The sequence below is a fragment of the Dendronephthya gigantea genome, unplaced genomic scaffold, assembly GCF_004324835.1.
Source record: "Dendronephthya gigantea isolate DGI-Jeju-01 unplaced genomic scaffold, DenGig_1.0 000154F, whole genome shotgun sequence".
NCBI lineage: Eukaryota > Metazoa > Cnidaria > Anthozoa > Malacalcyonacea > Nephtheidae > Dendronephthya > Dendronephthya gigantea.
Window position 1 is genome coordinate 169,533 of NW_021163164.1, and position 22,073 is coordinate 191,605.

Genomic DNA, 22,073 nt, shown 5'->3' on the forward strand with positions numbered 1-22,073 from the left:
TTATATCAACTATTATTGATCATTATTAACGTTGTTTTAAAATGGTCGAATGAAACTCAAAATGCAACTTCAACATTCACAACAGTTATGCAATTTATATAACTTGGGGAATTAAAAAAGTTGCTTCGTTTTATTTCATTGATTTTGCTGTCACATTCGTTCGAATATCTCACCCAACCGGAAGACTCCATCAATGGAATTTTCCAGCAGAACTGCATGTCAAAGCTATAAATTATATCAATTCGCATGTGAAAAATTTGACGATTTTTTATGTTACGTTTGTCCTATCACAGCACATTGAAACAATTTATGACGTATGTTTGAACGTCGTTCTTCAAGGCAGAATAACGAACAAATTTAAATGGTGATTATATCTATTATTGTCAAGTGTTTATATTAACCAAGTTGACTGGATCGAAACCGTAAAGGAAAGAGAAAAGTTCCAAAAAACCCTCAGTCAAAAGAATTACATGGAAAGAAAGGTATATGGTGTTACAGAGTCTGCGATGAATCATCGAACTGCTGGGAACTTCATTTTTCTGGAGTTATAATCGAAGATTGGTATATCGATATATATGTATATATATTGCTGTAAGCTTAAGCTGAATTTTACCTCGAGAACAGTGTGTTCGCAAGATTGAGAGTGTCAAAAACATGAATTCACATCACAAAAAGCACGGGACGTACTGGACATTGCTCCTTTTTGAAAAGTTAAGATGAATGTCACTGGTATAGCAGAAGATTAAAATGCAATACGCGTTTTTCTACCAAAAAAGAAAATGGCTACAAAATAAAAACGTAAACTATGCAAAGAATAAGGAAAGCGCAGGCAGCTTCTTCAACATTCAATTTGATCAGAAGAGTAAAATTTAATATCTGTGAACCTATGAGGAATGTTCTCCAAAGCATTCCGAAAGTTCCTTGTTAGCTGTGATTTATGGTCATTGTCGTTACGAGTTAGCCCGTGGCTGTAAAAACTGAAAAGTATATTTTTTGGGTATAACTGTTTCATTGTTTGGTAGTCTCTGCTGGAAACATTCTATTTCATTGCGGTGAAAAATAATGTCATATTCCAAGCGTGGAAATGATATTCAATATCAGTAAACATCGACATATTGAAACTTAATAAGTAATTGAAAATCAATTAAAAATTTCGCGGAGTGGGAATTGGCTGAGGTCCTTTTATACTGTAACTTAAATAATTATATTCAGCAATGTGATGTGATAGCAAAACTCGATGCCCATAAAATAACGATTTCGATTTATTTAAAATTTTATATGGATTTTGATGCATTTAATTTAAGACATCACAGGCACCATTAAGGCCATATGTTATACAATTTTTCTTGTAGCTTGTAATGGAAATTTTCTTTTTGAGTTATGTGAATTACGCCGCTATTAGGAAACTTTTGTTAACATCACATTGCGCTGATGCTATTTACACATACATTTTAAAACTCTTAACTAATTGCAAGTCCCAAAATAAGAACTGCATTTCAAGTTACAAATAAAATTGTATCTGGCAACACGGCCTTACTTAAATAAGCCTGTTTTGCAACTGGATGAACACCGGTTTTATAAAAAGTCTATTATCTTTTTGCCATAACTGTTGTCTTTACGCAAAGATTAGCTGTACATGCTAAACCAGGTTCAGAAGTTTCATATTTCACAAATATACATTAATTGCACTGTGGGTATATCTATAATATATCTTAAATATTATGCACCATTTGTACTGCTACATGTTTTATAAATTTAATCATGCGTCAGTCGCTGTTTATGCAGTTGTACGTAAATCACGAGTCCTCTTTTATCTTTATGATAGGCTACAATCAATAACTTGAAAACATTCTAGCTTTCTACGTAACATATTAACTTTTCAATGTAAGCTAACATCACTTACGATTAATATATATTCATAACGTGCATTGGGTTGTCCTTAATGGCTAGTCATAGTCGCGTTTGTGCATTGCTTTCTGCTGAACAATAAACGGGGAACCTGATTAAAATTTATTTCAATTTCGCTGGTATGTTCATGTTTTTCTTAACATAGACTCTAGCTTCCATGTTCAGATAACGTGTTTTGAAATGTTAGGATTGGGGGTGTCATGTGATATGAACAACTTATATTTAAGGAGAAAACATTTTCCGTGTTTGTGAGGGAGTTCGAGTTCTCCCACAATTGTTTCTATATACAGTTATAGAAACACGCTTCTCGACCAATCATTACGCGCGTACTATAAATGTTATATTATGAAATATAATAAAACCGTTCATGGCCATAGGATTTTTTCTAAACTTAAGACAGTATGATAAAAAATTTAAGCTCGGGCATAGTTCATAAAAAATCATCGAAGTATTAATATCCTATATACTAGAGAAATTTTAACCGCAAAAATTCGAAAAAATATAGAATTTCATTCCAACCAAATCGCTATCCTCGTTTTGCGAAGGCCCTCATTTCGAAATTTTTGAATAATGGTCATTTTGGGAAAAGTTCCCCAGTTTCTTACCGTTCTGCTGATTCCTTTTAATTTTCAGTTCGATTTGTTGGCGGTTTAACCTACACATAAACCAACACCGCCTGATACATATTTTTACATGAATGTGGTTGAAATCAGAAGACTTTTTAAATAAGACATTCAATCCAACTTTTTAAGTGTTTACGCTATAGCTGTTTGCATTAGTATTAGAAGGTGACTTTTACAAGATAATGCAAAAGTAATAAATGACAATTTAGGGATTCTCTCGACATTTTTTATTGCAATATTTTTTTCAAAATTTCGAAATGCGTGATATATTCCAGTCGGGCATCTTTATCAAATAAAGCCGTCTTACAGGTGAATGCTTTTCCTCAAACAGTATAAAAGAAAAGGTTACGTTTGCCTACAAAAATCAAAATACAATCGTAGTTATTATAATCTAGAAACAAACGGAATTTATCCCATGCATAATATGCATTAAATACAAATATTGCGATACTGAATTTACCATTTATACATATTGAAAAATAATAGTTGAGCAACATTCACTATCCGCAATAGGGTTGCGTCATGGCTCGGTATTTCTTTGGAAAATAATTATTTGAATTACCTTCTACAAACACAAGTATGCCAACAGTTACGTAACTCTCATCGCCAAGCAAAGCAACAGATTTTGGCCAACAAGTCTTTGTTACGCTCTGTATAAAGTGTAAATGAATAATTTTGATTTTTGAAGATATGAAATCCAAAAAGACGTTGTATTTCGATCAAATTTTGCTCCGTTTTTATAACCGATCAGCACGAGAACTTGAAAATGCAGTAAACATGTTTAGTAACTATTATATTGATAAAGTAGCTTCTGGACGTTTCCAGGCAATAGATTTCGACAAAATACCTTTATAAGTTCATAAAAAAGAAAAGTTATTTCTTACATTTTAGGCAGTTGAGATTGATAACATGCAATTGCAATTAAAGATAACTGATGCTGTATATTACCATATTATTTTTAACTTAGCATCAAAAGTGGTATGTGAAGACGCTTACTCCACCCAATAGCTAAGAGTAAAAGCTTAGGGTGCCGAACAATAAAAGTGCACTGCTTTGATGTTATAACGATAAACGAACTATACAGTTATGTACCTACATACAAAGAACGAAAGAAACATATATCCCTCATTTTCGAGCTGTCTTAATTGCATGGGTAAGCAATTACAATATAGCCATACCTGTATACCGAGAAGGAACCCACTTTAGTCTTTAGAAAGTTCACAAAGTAATAGTTCGGTTAAATGAACTCTGGAGAAACCTCTGCATTGCAGTTATGATAAGAATAATATGCTATCGACCTGCATGTGAGACAGAATTTATAGATATAAGAAAACATCTTTTCAGACGTTAACGTTAACTTGGGCTATTTTGGCGGACAGTGATTAAAAACGTGAACGGGGTGTTTGTGTACATTACGGAGTGTAACCAACGTATGATTTTTTAGCAACAGTTAACATCCATGCTCAATACAAAATTAAGCCGTCAGAGTCATATAATATACCCCTATAAGGCTTTGAAATACATTCAGCGAACTCTATGAAGACGGAGAGTTTGGATTATATGGCCTCCTTTCGTTGCAGATAATTTTTCTTTATTGCTGCAAGCAATTTTAAACTGGTATTGTACCATGCAGTATCCTCTAATGGACCTTTTGCGTAATAGACCAACTTACGATCTAGGTATCAAGAAAATAAATCACCACAGCTAAAAAGAGCATACCGAAATTAGTATAATTGCCAGGTTCGGAAATAGCGATGCAAAGTAGCCAATTTTGCATACGTTTTTACTACGCCAGAATTGTCTAACTAATTTAGTTACACACTTCTTGCCGTAGTAAAAAAAGTATACAAAATTGCCAACTTCACATGGCTATATTTTTCGTACTTTACTATATTTTGCAGCCAAACTTGGTAATTTCACTAAATTTAGTAAATTGTAGTAGCACTTTTCGGAAATTTCCTTTTTGAGGCCTAAATTAAAAGTTGCCCCATTCATATTTGTAGATAACTTTGAACAAGGGACAACAATGGAAAATCTCGAAGAAACGGGATCAAATTCAAATTTTGAAAAATCAGAGTATCCTGCGGAAAATAAAGAAATTGAAAAACCTGACAAAAAAACGGCAATTGATCTTAATAATGGTACGGAAAAAATTGTATGTAATTATAGCCTACGACAGTCAAACATGATATTCGTCAATTTGAAGTTGGCATTCCGTGTCGTTCGCGTCTGTTTTATGTGTGAAGACTTTTTTATGCTAACAAAGTATAGTAGCCGTTTTTTTTCAAAAATATTTTCAATTATTTGTGGGAGATTTGCAAAAGTAAAGAATGGGTGTATAGATATTATCAGGGAAGAAAAAATCTCTCTTAAACTTCAGGTACCTCTGCTATAGAAAAATCAGAAAATCCGGGATTCACATTATCATGCATGGTACAACCCTTAGCTCAATTTTTGTGATTTAGGTTTCAGGTGTTTACTATTAAAGGACAATATAGTGGGGTTTTAATAGAGCCGTTAAAACAAGTTTAAGATAACCCAACAAGGACAATTTTAAGGACAAAACAGTACAGAGAGAACTAGAGACAGTGCGACGTCACGATCTAACTGATAGTTAGCAAGGAGTAAAAAGAATTGAGAGGAATAGAGTTGCCTTAAATATTAAGAGAAAGCTCGAGAGTGGTGATGATTGGACTATTTTGAATTTGGCTAAGTCCGGCACGTCTCTGGCAATAGGATTGATTTGGGATTGCTGCTCTTGGAAACATGACGATATTTTTGAAACAGCAAAAGATAAATCAAATCCTTTACTCCTTATATACTCCACAACATGATATTATCTCATCATCAACGTTTCACCGTCAGATCAGCCCTGATGAAGACACTTGACTGGAGTGTCGAAACGTTGCGTCGAGAATGTAATCTTTGTGTGGTGATTAAATTTATTTTTTAAAATAAGAGTACCGATAATTCATAATACTGTTTACATGCTTTCCTTTCTACGTGTATAGAAGGACCGTTTGAAGAAACGGAATCAAAGTTAAACAGTAATGTGGACTCGGGGGGAAATGAGAATCCAGCTGAAGACAAAATGAAAATATCCGATGAAAAAACAACTGATGCTTCAGGTAATTGTATGAAGTGTAAATTTCTTCCTATGGCGTGTACATTCTCTGTGGCCAGCACTCAAAAGCAGTGATGTCTACCTACGAAAGGGATATAGCTAAAACACTTGTGCACCTAACACATATTTTATCTACCCCATGCTGGTAAGAGGCTATAGAGTGCTTGCCATCGGAATAGGTCCGTTAGGCCGAATGGATCCATTTGACACTTAAATGTCCACTGGATATTGCATTTGTCCACTGGATCCAATGGACGAAAGGAATATCCAATCATACATACATGCATATATAATACTTTATTTTCGTCAGCAATGCTATTTTTAACGAGGGGCGTATTTACATTAAAAATATACAAACAATAGATTACGTAGAACGTACTGTACAGCAGTATGATCATTATTTTATATATGTAGATGAATTTAATATTATCACGTCTCATGTCCCAAAGGGGGCTACAGTAATCAAAATACGGTTGCACCAGAGCATTATATATCAGCTTGAGTATTTCCAGAGGTGCAAAAGGCTTCGTCTTTCTCATAACTCCAATTCCAGCCCCAACCTTGGCACAAATCTGATCTATATGTTTTTCGCAAAGAAGCTGTTCGTCTATGTCAACCCAAGCATATCGTTTTCCGTTCTGGGAACTGGTGTGTTATTCATTAAAATTGGGGTCTGAGCAATTTTATTCTTAATGTTAAAAGATGATCCGATAAACATGTGTTTTGTCTTTCGACATTTCCAATGGGTTTTGCATGGCATTTGTTTTTGAAAAGCATTAAGATACAATATGTAATTGAAAATAACAGTAAATGCAATGTCTTAATATCACTGAATAATATTTTCAGTACTTAAGCATGCAATGATCGAAGGAAGGCTAATGGACATCTATGCTAAAAAGTACAATCGTACGTAGAGTTATTACATATATAAGTAGTTATTATATATATATATATATATATATATATATATATATATATATATATATAAATATATATATATATATATATATATATATATATATATATATATATAAGTTCCAATATAACCAAGAAGCAGCGTGGCAGCGTCTTCAAACAACTTAGCACAAAATGTGGTATAACAACTGCCTAAAATAGACAAAACACTTCTCGACGTTTCGACCTGAGGGCCATATATATTATAATTCCCACCGCGGTCAAGTAGAATTTTCTGCTTGCCCGGTTGGTTATACTTGTGTGGAAGAACAAATACACCTTACATATATATCCACAAGTGAACACATGGCTGAAATAGAGCAAAACACACACACACACATATATATATATATATTATATATATATATATATATATATATATATATATACATATATATATATATATATATATATATATATATATATATATATATATATATATATATATAACCCGCGACCTTCGCAATTCTAGAACGATCCTCTACCGTCTGAGCTAGAAGGCCAAGTTGGGAACGACTGTGAAGGTCGCGGGTTCGATTCCCACCGCGGTCAAGCAGAATTCTCTGCTTGCCCGGTTGGTTATACTTGTGTAGAAGAACATATAAAACATATATTACATATAACCCCACAAGTTGAACACATGGCGCAAACAAGAGTAATATATATATATATATATATATATATATATATATATATATATATATATATATATATATATATATATATATATATATATATATATAGGCAAAAATGTTCTCCGTGTTTACTATACTCACCCTTGACGGGCATATTCAAACCTAAGAATGTAAATTTGTCCCTTTCCCTCACCAGCTCACTCGTTAAGAGTGCCTAGGCCTTGGGACCCTAGGAGGCGGTTTAAAAGGAGAAAGGAACACACACACAGCCCAAGCCATACGTCCATCCAAAGCGTTCATCGGCTTGAATGTGAGAGATCGATTTTACGTATTTATTTTACGTATGATAAATACGTAAAATCGATCTCTCACATTCAAGCCGATGAACGCTTTGGATGGACGTATGGCTTGGGCTGTGTGTGTGTTCCTTTCTCCTTTTAAACCGCCTCCTAGGGTCCCAAGGCCTAGGCACTCTTAACGAGTGAGCTGGTGAGGGAAAGGGACAAATTTACATTCTTAGGTTTGAATATGCCCGTCAAGGGTGAGTATAGTAAACACGTAGAACATTTTTGCCTATATTATTACCTGTGTTGCAACTCCAAATTTATTTTGGAGCAAATCATGTTCAATATATATATATATATATATATATATATATATATATATAATTATATATATATATATTTATCACATACTTGTGCCTTTATCAGGGCGATAACAGGGTGACACTGATAAAAACGATATCGTCACTGATATCGCTTTTTGTCACTGATATCGCTTTTTGTCCCGCTGCATTTGCCGCTGTCAAAACAAAGATGGCTGACTCGAGCAGTTCGAGGTTTGTTTCAGTCGATGTCGATTGCTTTATAGAAGAAAAAGAAGTATGTGATAAACAGGTTATCAAAATTGGGACAAGGTGATATCAGTTTTAGATAAAACTGATATCACCTCGCCCCTCATGTGATAACCTATACATATACATATATATATATATATATATATATTAATATATATATATATATATATATATATATATATGCAATTTCTAATATAGCTATACGTGAAGACGACAGAACGTGATAATATAGCAAAGATTGACTTAAACCACTATCTAACGTCATCCGTATTACTTCAGCTTACAACGGTGATTTGAGTTTCCGTACGATAATTCGTACGGAAACTCAAATCACGTAAAAAGTACAAATTTGAGAAATGCAAAGATCTCAGTATATTCAATTCTTTAAAGCAAAGCAAGTATCTTAGTTTTAGGCATTTTAGTTATCTTAGGTATTTTTATCCTCTTATTTATACCTGCAGAAAGAGATGCAACTACGGGACAGTTTGAAAAAACGGAATCAGAGTTAAACAGTAATGTGGACTCGGGCGATAACCAGAATCCAGCAAAAGAAAAAATTAAAAAAATTGATGAAAAAACAAATGCTGCTTCAGGTAATTGTATAAATTGTAAATTTCTTTTTGTGTTGTCGACAGCCTGTAATTCATCATTTAAGCAGAAAGATATACCTACGAAAATTATATGCGCTTAACACGTAAAGTTGTATTGCTCAGTTTTTGGGTTGAAAAGTTTTGATACATGAAAGTTGATACATGAAATGAATTAGCCTCATTTTGAAGTGCGAGTTTACTTATAGCAGGTAAACATAAACAAATACAAGCTGAGTCATGTCAAAGAAAAAAACCCTCAAAATCATTTTAAAACTTGTGATTTGTAAATAGTTATTTCCTGAAAAAAATCGTAAGATAATGATATATTTTTTCATCAATTTGAATTACTCGAAAGAATTTTAACTACTTTCTATACTAAAGCACACAACTAAGTCCTATATTCTGTTTCTTACCGCAGGAAAAACCGTAAATGTCTCTGGCGGCATCGTGAAACATTCATCTTCTGTATCAAAAAAGAATGATCAACCCGAACAATCTTCAAAGGTTTGGTCAACCCGAACAATCTTCAAAGGTAAAACCACAGCTCAACTAACAAATACAGGAGATAAAAACGGAAAAACAGATACTTCTAAGTACAATTTAAAACATGCCCGAACAATTGATAACCACACACTAATCGATAAAGATTTAACCTCTGAAGATAACATACCTAATTATGTTTTTCAAAACTTAATAATAGGCAATTATCATGTACGCGAATTTGAATTTAAACCATCAAATTTAAATGAAAATTTTAACGAAGGTAGTTATGACTCGGATAAGATTGAAGATGTTCAAGAAGTCAATCCGATGGATGCAATACTTGATATATTTCGGCGCTCAGATGACTCTCTACAACGTTATCTCAATATTAAATTATCTTCGTGTCAACTCAGTGTCCCCTTTCTCCTCCCCGACCCTGAGATGCCTTCTGAAAACGTAGTATATCTGCTGCCGGCGTTAAGGAACATCACTAAGTGCTGGAAAGATGGGACCTGCACAAAACAAGTGTTTGCGACAGAGCATCCGTTTCCAGTGGTTTCTTTTATCCGAATTGGCGAACCTACCATGTCAAAATCATTGTTGATTAACAAAATCATGAGTGACGGAGACAGTTACCATGACTACTTCTTCCACAAAGACATGAAAGGTGGCCATGTTGAAAGAAAATTCGTGGATGGTTTGGTTGAGTTGAGTTGGTTTCTTCCCGGAGGGAGTGAGAAACAAACATTACGAAGTGAAATTTGTTTTGCAAATCTTCGCGGAGATGCCAAAAGTTTAAAGAAGCAGCTTGACGTCCTCTTAAAGATTTCCTCCGTGTTATGTATCTTATTGCCTTCTAATTATCCAAACGAAACCGATAAGACCATCCCGAAAGATTTTTTGCAAGAAGCTTTGCCTGTTAAAGGAAAAACCATCCTTATTTTTAACGATGAGACAAAACAAACTAATGCAAAGGAATATTTCAAAGAACTGAATTCTAAAAACCATAAAAAGTTTTTTTCTATTACGAAAGCCAAGGAAAAAAATGAAGATCGATTTCTTAAGAGAATACGGAATAAAATCCAGACAAGCATAAATGGAGAGGAAGCATCACCTCTTTTAGAACTGACACATCTTAGCGAAGATGACACTGGCGTTGATGACGTCCACCATCAATTCGAATTGGCCTGGTTAATGGACTTGGGAATTGAAGAGGCTAAACACTATCTGAAATTACAAAGACACATCCCAGTATTGGCGAATTTAGAACGTGAAAAATATTGTCCAAGACAATCCAAAACTGGTCATATGAATCGAGATACAGATGAAATTGATGACGATATTGCCAAAGAGAAGATGGCTCAGAAAGAAAGCTTTCAACAGCTGGATGAAGGACTTCATAACTATTTCAAAGACATTGCAGTGATGGAACAACCTTCACGGGATAACGCCCTGAATATCTTGAAGCATCATTTGGATAAAATGTCTCTGCAAAGTATGGACAAATTGCAACAGGACTACTGTAAATCCATGCTTGATCTTCGAGAGAATAGAGAACGAATGCCACAGAAGTCAGACACACAATCGTCCGAGATGCAACATTTGAAACAGTTGGGAGAGTCAATTTCAACATTCTCGTTCGGTTTTGAACACATCATCAGAGAACTTGCCCAGATATACGATATTCAAGAAGAAAATTACGACTATGCAGGTGCTGCGGCAGACATGTTGCTTTCAGGATATCCTCTTGAAATATTGGATGGTGATTCCTCTTACATTCCATTGCGTTGGTTTAATGCTGTGTATACTAAACTAGAGCAAAAAACAAAAAATGCAAAAATGTTTGTAATATCGGTTGTAGGAATTCAAAGTTCAGGAAAGTCTACAATGTTAAACACGATGTTTGGTTTAGAATTTCCAGTTAGTGCTGGCAGGTGTACTCGTGGCGTTTTTGTATGTCTTCTTCCTGTTAGTGATTCTCTTAAGTCAGCTTCAAAATTCGACTATGTTTTGATCGTTGATACTGAAGGTCTGGATGGCTCCACAGATCCCCTGATTCGACAGCACGACAATGAGTTGGCAATATTCGCAATTGGCATTGCCGATTTAGCCATAATGAATGTCTTCAGTGAAAATCAAAGTATGATAAGACAATTCTTGGAAATAGCCGTACATGCTTTTTTGAAGATGAAGCTTGTCGATAAAAAGAAATTTTGCAAAATTGTCCACCAAAATGTCAATGTTTCCCATGCAAGAGGAAGATTAGTTGCCAACCGTTCTATTCTAAGACAATGGCTGGATGAAATGACGAGACGTGTCGCAACTCATGAAAAAATTGAAGGCAAATTTAACAAATTTAAAGATGTCATTTCATTCAATGAAGACGAAGATGTGTTCTACTTACCATCCATGTTGAAAGGCAATCCGCCAATGGCTCCATTGAACCCTGATTATGGAAAGGCTATTCAAAAATTAAAGGAAGACATAATTCGCTTGATGTGCAATTCAGAAAAATGTCATCCTCATCCTGTATCACAATTTCGAAAGAGAGTCAACGATCTTTGGGAAGCCATTTTAAAGGAAAATTTTATATTTAGTCTCCGTAAATCGATTGAAACTAGCGCCCGCATGTCTTTAGACCGAAAATATTTAGAGGAGTCTATTGCTGTTATGATGACAGGGATGGCCGAGCTTGAACATGAAATTGTGGTATCTCTGAAAAGATGCTCGACCGAAAATGAACGGGAGGCGAAATGGGCTGACGGTCAAAAAGAAATAAGTAAAGTAGCTGAAGAACTTGAAAGAACACTGTTAGAAGCAATGAATGACTTCCTTGAAACGAGCGAACATACGAACACGCTTAAACAGTGGAAATCAGACGTACAGACTAAAGTTAAAGAAGAGAAGGAAATTCGTATCTCCAAGGTAACAAAGAACTGCTCATCAACCTTTAAACACCTGCAATCTGTACAAGATAATACACATAAAAAATTGAAATGCGAAGAGAAGCTTATAGAAAAAGCAAAGGAATTCATTACTTCAGGTCTTGTTCCTGAAGACGAACGAAAATTGAAAGAAACTTTCGAATCGCGTTGGCAGATCTGGATTAAAAGCATTCAAGATCCTCTGGAAAGAAAAATTGATACCAACGAAGAAAAAGTGAAGAAATATGTCACAACGAAGAAGTCCAGTGAAGAAGCAGCGATGATAGAAATTAAACGGCAGAACGAAAAAATAAATGTTGATGATCTTGAATATAGCACACAGCTTACCAAACATTTTTCTCGCGAAAAAAATAAATGTCTTTCCCGTGCTGAAGAAATCAAGAAAGCTGCTATAAAAAAGGCACTTGATTTTGCGAAAACGTCGCCTGAATCAACCCTAAACAACGATCACCTGGAGGAAATAGAAAAAAAATTGTATGCCACTCTTGATGAAGGCACTAAAGAACTTCCCTTCAAATTTAAAAAGTCAACAAAATGTCATATCTTGCATCAAACATTTTGCGAAGCTATAAAATTTTTTCATGACACGGAAGACATTAGGAAGCAGATCGAAAAGGACTTTCAACCAGAATTGGAAGTGTATTTGATAAATGTTTGCAGGAAAATGGGAAACGAAATGTTAGCTGCTACTTCTTTTGTCCACGTACTTCAAAACCAAATTGAATCAAAGCTGAATTGCATTATGGGCTCTGTTGTTGCAAAGGAAATATCAAAAAAGGAAGAGTTTCAAAATAAAGCGCAATTTCATGTCAGAGTCCTAATTCAGCTTGGAGAGGAGGGTAATTTTGAATCATACACTTCTTATTTTCAAAATCCACATGGATTTCTGAAAGAAAAATTAACGGAATCAATTGTAAACTACTGTTCGGAAACAATCCATCTCAGAATCGACTCACTTCACCGACTGGAAATCGAAAAGATCGAAACCGTAGTTTTGAATGCCATTTCAATTCTCAGCAATGGAATAAAAACAGAAAACAAAAAACTCAGTTTTTGGATTCAAAGATTTGTTGAAGAATGCTCTTGCATCGCTCTAAAAAAGGAAATGTTCTGTGTGGCTACAATTGAAGATCTGCAAAACATGGAATTGTTTCTGGTTGAAGTTCGCAAAAAGATCAATCAAATTTTCAAATCATTAAAATCCCAGAACTTGTTAATGAATGCTGAAACTTTTCACAAATGGAATCCATCGCCAGTCGATTGTCTCGTGGACACCTTGTTTCCTTGCGCTAGTACTTGCCCGTTCTGCGAAACTATATGTGATAATACCATTCTGAATCATGAAGTTCACTTTGCACTATCTCATCGCCCCCTATGTATTATTGGCTCCAAAAACGAAAATACACAAATATTAATTACTGATATTTGCACAAAAACGGTCGCCGGAAAAAAAAAATTTCGAAACATGGAGACACACTGGGAAGGGAAACGTTACAAGGATTATCAGTCGGTAAATGACCATTATAAATCCTGGAATATTTGCCCCGATTCAACATCAAAACCAAGCATGTATTGGAAATGGTTTATGGGAAAGTTTTCAAAGGAATTATCAGAATACTACGGAGGCAAACTACCAACCTTCCCAAAATTTGGAAAGCATCTTACGTTCGACAAGGTAAAAGAACAACTTCAAAAGGAATTCAATCTGTAGATATCTTTCAGGTAACGTATTATCAAGTTCGAAGAGATAAGACGGGAAAAATTTTGACATTTATAATGATGATGGGGTATTCGCCGAACTTTAAAATTATTATTAGGATTACACCCTTCTAGCCCTCATAAAAATATTCGTAATGCACTCACAATGCTAAGTTTAATGGAATGTAACATGTAATACAGCCACATTACCCACGTGATTATTTTAACCAAAAGTAAAATTCTGAAATTTAAAATCAGTATAATTGCTCCGGATTGAGATGCACATTATGCATATTAAAATAAATACGAAACGAAGCTTCTCTGATCCATAGCGTATTATAGAAAAACTTGGCGATATTTTAACCTGTAATTGTAAACTCTTTAACAATATGAGCAATAATATTAACAATCTTTAACATTATTAGCAATATAATCACCATTGTTCGGCTTCAATTTTATTTAATCAGCCGTAATTTGCCTTTGCACGCTCACCAAAACACGTTAAAAGCATTTCGAGTTTAACATGCCAAACTTTGAACTATACCATAATAACTAATAATATGCAGAAACAAATAATCTTTTAAATCTTCCTTCCTGTTCCTGAAGTCTGGTTTTTCCATCAGTTACGAAGTTAGCTGAATCTGGCTGTGTGTATGTTGAAAGGTCAATTTTTTAATGCACGTTACATACCAAACTTTGAACTATACCGTCACTCATGATAATATATAGAAATAATACCATAATCTTTTAAACCTTACTTCCTCTTCCTCTTCCTGACGTCTAGACCTTAATCAGTAACGAAATCAGCTGATTCTAGTTGAATGTGTGAGACAAATATATGTATATGGAAAAGGTTGACTTTTCTTATTTAAAGTATCGTCATCAAGGAGCATGAACATATGGAACGATGATATGTGGAAAATGGTATGTTGTCGGTATCACCTTCATGCAACAAGAGTAACTGCGTATAACCTAGAATTTTGTAACGCCTTTCTAACCCGCTCCATTACTTACTAAACCGGTTTAGTAATTTCATCCGCAGACGTAAAAAGCTAAAGTAGCTGTTGTCGAATTTTAGCCGATAATAACTGTTGTTTTCTTTCAAATTATTTAACATTTTAATTTGCTGTCATATTCTTTTATCGAAATTTCCCGAGAATGAGAAGTTCAGCTTTTCTAATCCAAGTTCTAATGACTTTCGAGCAAAACTGCCAAACTGTGAGGTGTACGAAATCAGTTCATATACGTGTTCAGAAAACCATTGAGTTAAAAAATATTGCCACAATTGTGTATGGACGACACGACAAGAAACCCAAAGGAGAGTGCCATGAGTGCCAAACATGAAACAAACCAATTTAATTGGCACAAAACAACTTGCCAACTGACAAAAAATGGAATAAAAAGCATGATGTGGTGTTCCGTGAACTTCATTGACCCATTGTTCAACGGTTTACCTTGGACTCTAATTAGACATGCTCTTCGAAAGTGAATGTTTGAAAGTTCAAGATTGCCAAAAGATTCCGAATTGGACGTGTAAATGACGGTGAGAAACGAACATCAGAATGTTCATATTGATTGAGGTGTTTAAGCGATAGACGTATAGACTCTTGTTAAGATGACAAATACATCGAACATAAATGTAAAAGGAAAACCTCTTCGTGAACCAACGATATACGATGATGAATACAAAGTGAAATGAGGGATTCCTGTAAAAAACATTAAAAGTGAAAAGCCTAAAGTTAAAAATAAATGTGATCAAAAACTGGGCCGGGAAAATCAATATATCTGAATTGTGCATCTTTGAAGAACGTTCCCCATGGAGCAGCCCAACGTTTATTATCATTGGCAATAAAATGCGGTCAACATGGTTATATGAAAACTCGCGCTGGAGAAAAAGACTCGATTTTCCAACTCAAAGTTTGACAGTTTTGTGAAAAAGTTTGATTTTGTTTGCGCTGTAAATAATGTCAATTTTTCCAATTCTAAATTCTTTATCAAAGCTGAAAAACTGTAGAGAATGTGATAGCAATTGATAATGACAAAAAACATCATTCAACTATATCCCAAATTCATACTGCAATTTCTTCGCAAATTAGATAATGGTTCGAAAAAAGGAAATACCGGTGAAATATTTCAACATATCATGGTACCAGCGATTACGAACTATTGCAATTACATCCATATATCAATCTATCAGTTTTCCATTGTTTCCTGCACGAAAAAATTTATATATCTGCAAACATTTACTGCATGCATGCACGACAAGGACTTTTAATAATAATTGATTTCTTTAATCATCTTGTATTGTAGTTGTCTAGAATAAAAAATATATTGTAAAAATTGAAATATGCCAAACGTTCTCAAATATTTATCGCTTACTTTTCAGGGGTCATATTGGGGGTGCAATGATATGTGCTAGAGCAGACCTCATAAAACCAAAAGTAACAAATTATACATATTTAATACAAAGTTCGTATTTTAGTATAACACAGAAAAGGTGGGGAGATAAAAACACCTACACCAAGAGAACTAGCTACATAGAAAATATCGTAGCTCGCAACCTATAGAAAAAGGGAGGATAAAAGTCGGATAAAAAATCCGGAACTTACTTCGACGACAAGCATGCACGTGCATCACTAGTGCCCTTGAACTTTTCATGTCGCTTTATGTAGTTATGATACACGCGAATTCAATTATACAATATTTCAGGTAGTTTATCAGAGCGCATTCACCCAACCAATCTGAGATGATGCATGATGTTATAAAACATCAACGAAAAATGAGTTAATATGTGCGTAAATAAACGCAGAAATCAATCTTCAATAAACAATTGACTGAGAAGTGAAAGTATACCTGTATACCAAAAATAAAACTACTAAAAAGTTTCGAGCAGAAAAATAAAAGAAATGATTATCGCAGACCCGGAGATGCGCCGTGAGAGGGTGCATGGTAACAGAGGGGACTTTTGTCGACGCGTTGTAAAAATATCGCACGCTCGTGGCATTTTCTACAAAAATTTTGTTTTTCGATATTTTCCTTGCAATTTTTAAGAATGTTGAAGTTTTCAGCATTGTGATTCACTGGTTTTCAGAAAGTCTTGAGATTTTCTTTGCTGGAAGTTGTGGAGTAACTTATCAAGAACTTAAAGAGTGCTTCAAAACAGAAACACTTGGTAATAAAACATATTTTGACGCGAGGAAGATGACATGACACTGCGTGCTTATAGAATTACCGTCAAAGTGGTAAATTTTCTTGTCCGTTGTTTTTGGCATCATAAATCACAGGATTTGTACACTTTGGTTTCGATAATTCGTCGAGTTTGAAAGAGCTTCGCCCGAGTTTAGTTGCCGTGCTAGATATAATTTAGGTAAGTTAACGTTTCCTTGTAATGCCAGCTACATTTCCATATCTTTAAATGTGTGGAATTTCTTTCTTTTTTAAATATTTGCGCCCATATTCTTTAGTGCATGTATCGAGTGTTTCAAATTATCGCTTCGATCGTGTAGGAGATTCAAAATTTTCATGCCTTTATCACCACTTTTTCGAGACCCTATTTTCATGGACGTTTTTCGTTGCAGCATATGCTTTTCGATTACTTGTTTGTATTGCAGGACGAACTCCAAGCGAACTAAGTTAAATGTCTATCTTTAAAATAATAGTAATAAGTATTGAAGCGTGCTGAATTTATTTCAGGCTTTCGTTCATAAACCACAAGTACGTTACCAAGTACTGCATCGCGTTTTGCAAAATAATTAGCCTATATCACCACAAAAATGTATGCTTGTTTTTATAGCAGAATATATTGTCTATTCATAAAACTAGTTTCTATACAATCAAAATTCGGAAAGAACGACTTAAAAAGAGTTAAATTGCACTTGCATGTTTGATTGGAAAAATATTCGAAGTTGTCGCAATACTAAGAATTCAGTCATTTGGCTTTTGACTTTCGCCTGGCATAGCAAAACTGCTCCCCGTGCACGTATTTGTTTATCAATGTTAAAACACCTGTTGAAAATTTTATCACCTTTTTTATATTGCAGTAACTTTTTTTATACAAGCAGTTTGTTTATTTACTAATTAATTGAGTTTTGAATTGAATTTCCCGCCAGAATTCACGCGAAAATCGCGCGCCTTTCCTATACCAGCGCATGCGCAGACAAATGTCCCCTCTGTTGTGCATGGTAATTCTGGTATTATCACATTCGGGTATTTTGACAGAACACCGCTGAATCTGTATGTCAATGAGAACGTCAGGAATTTAACTTTTATCTTTCTATTTTCTAAAAATGTTTTGTAAACTTTAATAAAAATATAAAATGTGATTATTAGTTCAAAGGATTTTTAGAAGAACAAGATGAAGTAAAGAGGAGCGATTCATAATATATATGGTTTGACTTGTTTAAAAAGGTAGGTGTCAATCTTGTTTATTATCGAGTAAAGGAACGATTCATAATTTATATGGTTTGACTTGTTTAAAGAGTAGTTGTCAATCTTGTTTATATTGCTGTAGATAACGATGTTGTTTATTTGAAAAACTGGTAAATAGTTTTTGACTCGTTTAATTACAATTATTTTTTTAGAATGACGTCATCTACAACGTCTGGCATCCCGGTGTGAGACAAAAACAAGCACGATCTTACTATAGTGGACCAGCAACTGCGTTACCGATCTTATACAAATCGTTAAAAGCTCGAAAGCTTTCAGATTTTGACTTGATAAAATAGTCGCCCACATGCATTCTTGAGAAGCTTTACATTAATCGGGCTTTTATGTACAACAATAGAGAAGACAATGTCTTTCTAATCGTTTGCATTTACTGCTATATTTGCGGTCAAGAATTGCTTGTAACTTGCTTCCGAAATCAAAAGTAAAAACCCGAAATGGTGATAACCTCGGTACAAATAATGCAAGTTTACCAAGGTCCCACAGCCACCTTAATAATAAATTGTTGAATGCATATTTTAACATAGAGATATCAGGCATCTAAGTTTGACTAGAAGACTGAATTTTTTATATACCTGTCAGGCAACATTTCTAGAGCCGAAACCTATTCTGAATGTGTGCTAATGCAAGAGAGGCGTTTTAAAACGGCCGCTAAATAGCGTTTATTTGAGTTTATAGCTCAAATTAGTGTGTTCATCCCCAACATTTTATCAAAATTTTACACTATATGGATGCTTTAATGACAAAAACATTTTAAAATATTTTATAGTGTGTGATCTTTTCTATTTTAAAAAAAGTTAATTTAGCCTTTTAATAAATTGCACAGTACAGAGTTTTTAAAAACTTTTCTATCGATAAAGCAGTCGTGTAATGTAAAATTTGACAATGGGTATATGAATGTGGTGATTCCTGTGAATAGGTTAGGGTAAATCATTTTATAGACTAAATTACCTGGAGCATAATTTCATCAGCCAGTAGCTTTTAAATGATACCCTATAACAAACAACGGAAATATGGTAAAACAATTAAATGTAAACAATTTTAAAGACAAATTCTTAGCTGAAAAGTTTATATGTAATTGCATTTCAAAGAGCTGTTAATAATTGTTATCGTTGCAGTATTTATTAAATTAAGTTTACTCAGACGTCAAACATTGTGCGCCCTGTAGTTTCCATCACGCAGAGCAGTCGGAACTTAAAAAGACCGGAAATTTCTAGCAGGGATAAACTCATTGGTCAAAAACAACTGAAATCTAGAGATGTCATTTAAGGCTGGTTGGAAACATAATTCGTCGTAATTTGTCGTAATTGAAATGCTGTAGCTAATTCGTTGATGCGAAATCCGAAATATGAAAACAGAATTATGACAAATTACAATTAATTACGACATGTGAATTATGATGAATATATATTGTCATATGAAAACCACCCTTTTTCCCTGTATGCATGGTTTATATACGGACTATGCCAAGTTATATACGTTTTACACCTAAATTATACCTGTTATTTTTGTCTCGATTTGCAAGAAACTGACATATTATTGGTTGACAGAACTGCTTTCATTTCTCTACTATATTACGAAGTCATGGATGATTCATTTCTTTTGAAAATCATTCAAATTTTCATTCGTTTAGAGCTAACAATGCACAAGAATAATAATAGCATATAACTGTATCATTCTCGACAAGATTTTTCTGTTTAAATCCTGTGTGTGATATATAGCTACCTTATAAAACGACTTTTATTAATTTCGATATTTGCTACACGGGGTCAAATTTGGGTTAGTTAATTGCTGTATTTTGGTGGTATCATCGTATGATGGAATGTGAAGTATGTAGGTAAGTACTGTTCATGCACTTATTATATGTCCACATCATTATGTATAATATGGTCATAAAATACGGTACAGTGTTGCCGTTTTTATTCAAATCAATACTGTAGAGGTAACAAAAAGTATATATGGGTATTTTTCATAGGCGATTAGTCCGTTTGAGATACTGAAGGTAATGAGATATTGACTGTAAGGTGATACAGAAGTAGATCAATGTGTGTGTAATAATAAATAGGTGTTCCGGAATCCAAACCGAGCATCTGTCCTATAACAAAATATATAAAATCACAAAATATTTTTGGCCGACGACTGAACTTAAATTGTTTTTTTTGCTCACGCTTTACCCATGACACACGACTTTTCACCCGCGAAACACGATTATTAGTCCAACTCCAGGGTAGACGCTCAATATTAATAACAAATAAGCTGTCTAAATAGCTACATCGGCATTTAATTCGCTATTAGACTCCAAGACCTTTCTCAATGTTCACATCTGAATTGGTTACAAATTTCAGAGTATGCAAAACTGCCTAGAGCCTTGACCTTGCCTGTACTTAGACCTTTTTAATAAATATCGTCAAATAAATTAATAATCTCGGTCCATGCAGTATCACTGCATTGTATGCAGAATATGAACATATATATATATATATATATATATATATATATATATATATATATATATATATATATATATATAAACTTTTTATATAATGAATATTGCCTCAAAATTATACCTGAATTTGGCTGAATGCATGCCCGTAAGCGTAAAGCAAAACACAGTTTATAAAACTCGTATAGATTCTCGAAGATTCTCGACAAATACCTACGTCAAACGAAACATAATTCAAATACCAACAAATTATAAAGTACTAGGCTGAGCATAATCCGGAATCTATTTTGTTAGTTGTTCCTGCAACGCTGGCGCAATTTTCTCAGTCAGTTTAGGGGTATAATACATGTGCATGTCTGTTCCTGAAATATGTGTAACTACACGTATTTCAGGAACAGACACATGTAAAATACTTGTAACATATATAGTTTTGTTATATAGGTGCTGTGTATTTTAAATGTGAGTGGTTCATTCGTAGTCACATGACTTGTAAAAGTGAAAAATTGTTGCCCGCATATTGTCATAACGAAGTTTTTTGAAATGAAATTGTCGTGTGCCATGTATTTTTTTGTTTCTATATAACAAAACACTTAATGTTCGCTATACACCTCGGGAAATAGTGAGTTTTGTTTTCCCTCGAGTCTCAATGATTTCCTTGACTTCGTCTCGGGAAACATTCAGACTCTTGGGAAAACAAAACTCACTATTTCCCTCGGGAGCATACATTAAGTGTATAATATAAGTAAACCGCAGGTGCGATGGTTCTATTTATATGAATGTAAATCGTTCGTGATAAGGTTCAAACTAATATATACTTATTAACTTAGGCGAAATATGTAGCGGAGTACAGTGTATTCCTGGTCTAGTGCTTTATACATTCGTTGCATGTCTACCATCTAAATATTCTATAATATGCCTCGAACGTCCAGTCTTTTCTGGTCAATATAAACATCTGAATTGTTTCAAAATTTCAAATTACATTATTTCTAAAAACACCATTTGCTACTTTTTACTGATCTCTGTCATAAAAAATACTGCACACCGCAAAAATTAATTCGGTACTGTATCGAATGACTGGGCTTCGTAGTAACAAATATGTACTGGGTAAACAATATACTACACTTTTGGTGTTCACAGTACACAAGTATCTGTTTTGTACGATTTCCAACAGCATAAATAAATATTTTATAATTGGGCATGAATTGGAGTGTCAGTCGTCGTAATGTCATAAGAAAAACCAGCCCTTACTCATGTATCCATCATTTATAAAATATGCCAATTTATGATTCATTTTTTTTATATCATGCGGCATTTGTTTATTTCGAAAATCAACCCTCGATGCAATCAGTTTTCTATAGCCATTTTCTCCCT

General features: G+C 34.1%; 1 protein-coding gene across 1 annotated transcript; it reads left to right on the forward strand.

The window, feature by feature from the left end:
- The first annotated feature begins 4,557 nt into the window (after positions 1-4,557).
- Positions 4,558-13,829, forward strand: LOC114537241 (interferon-induced very large GTPase 1-like). The gene is made up of 4 exons (XM_028558378.1): positions 4,558-4,672; positions 5,543-5,659; positions 8,562-8,693; positions 9,109-13,829. The coding sequence occupies exons 1-4, from the start codon at positions 4,558-4,560 to the stop codon at positions 13,827-13,829; spliced, it is 5,085 nt and encodes a 1,694-aa protein (XP_028414179.1).
- The last annotated feature ends 8,244 nt before the right edge of the window (positions 13,830-22,073 follow it).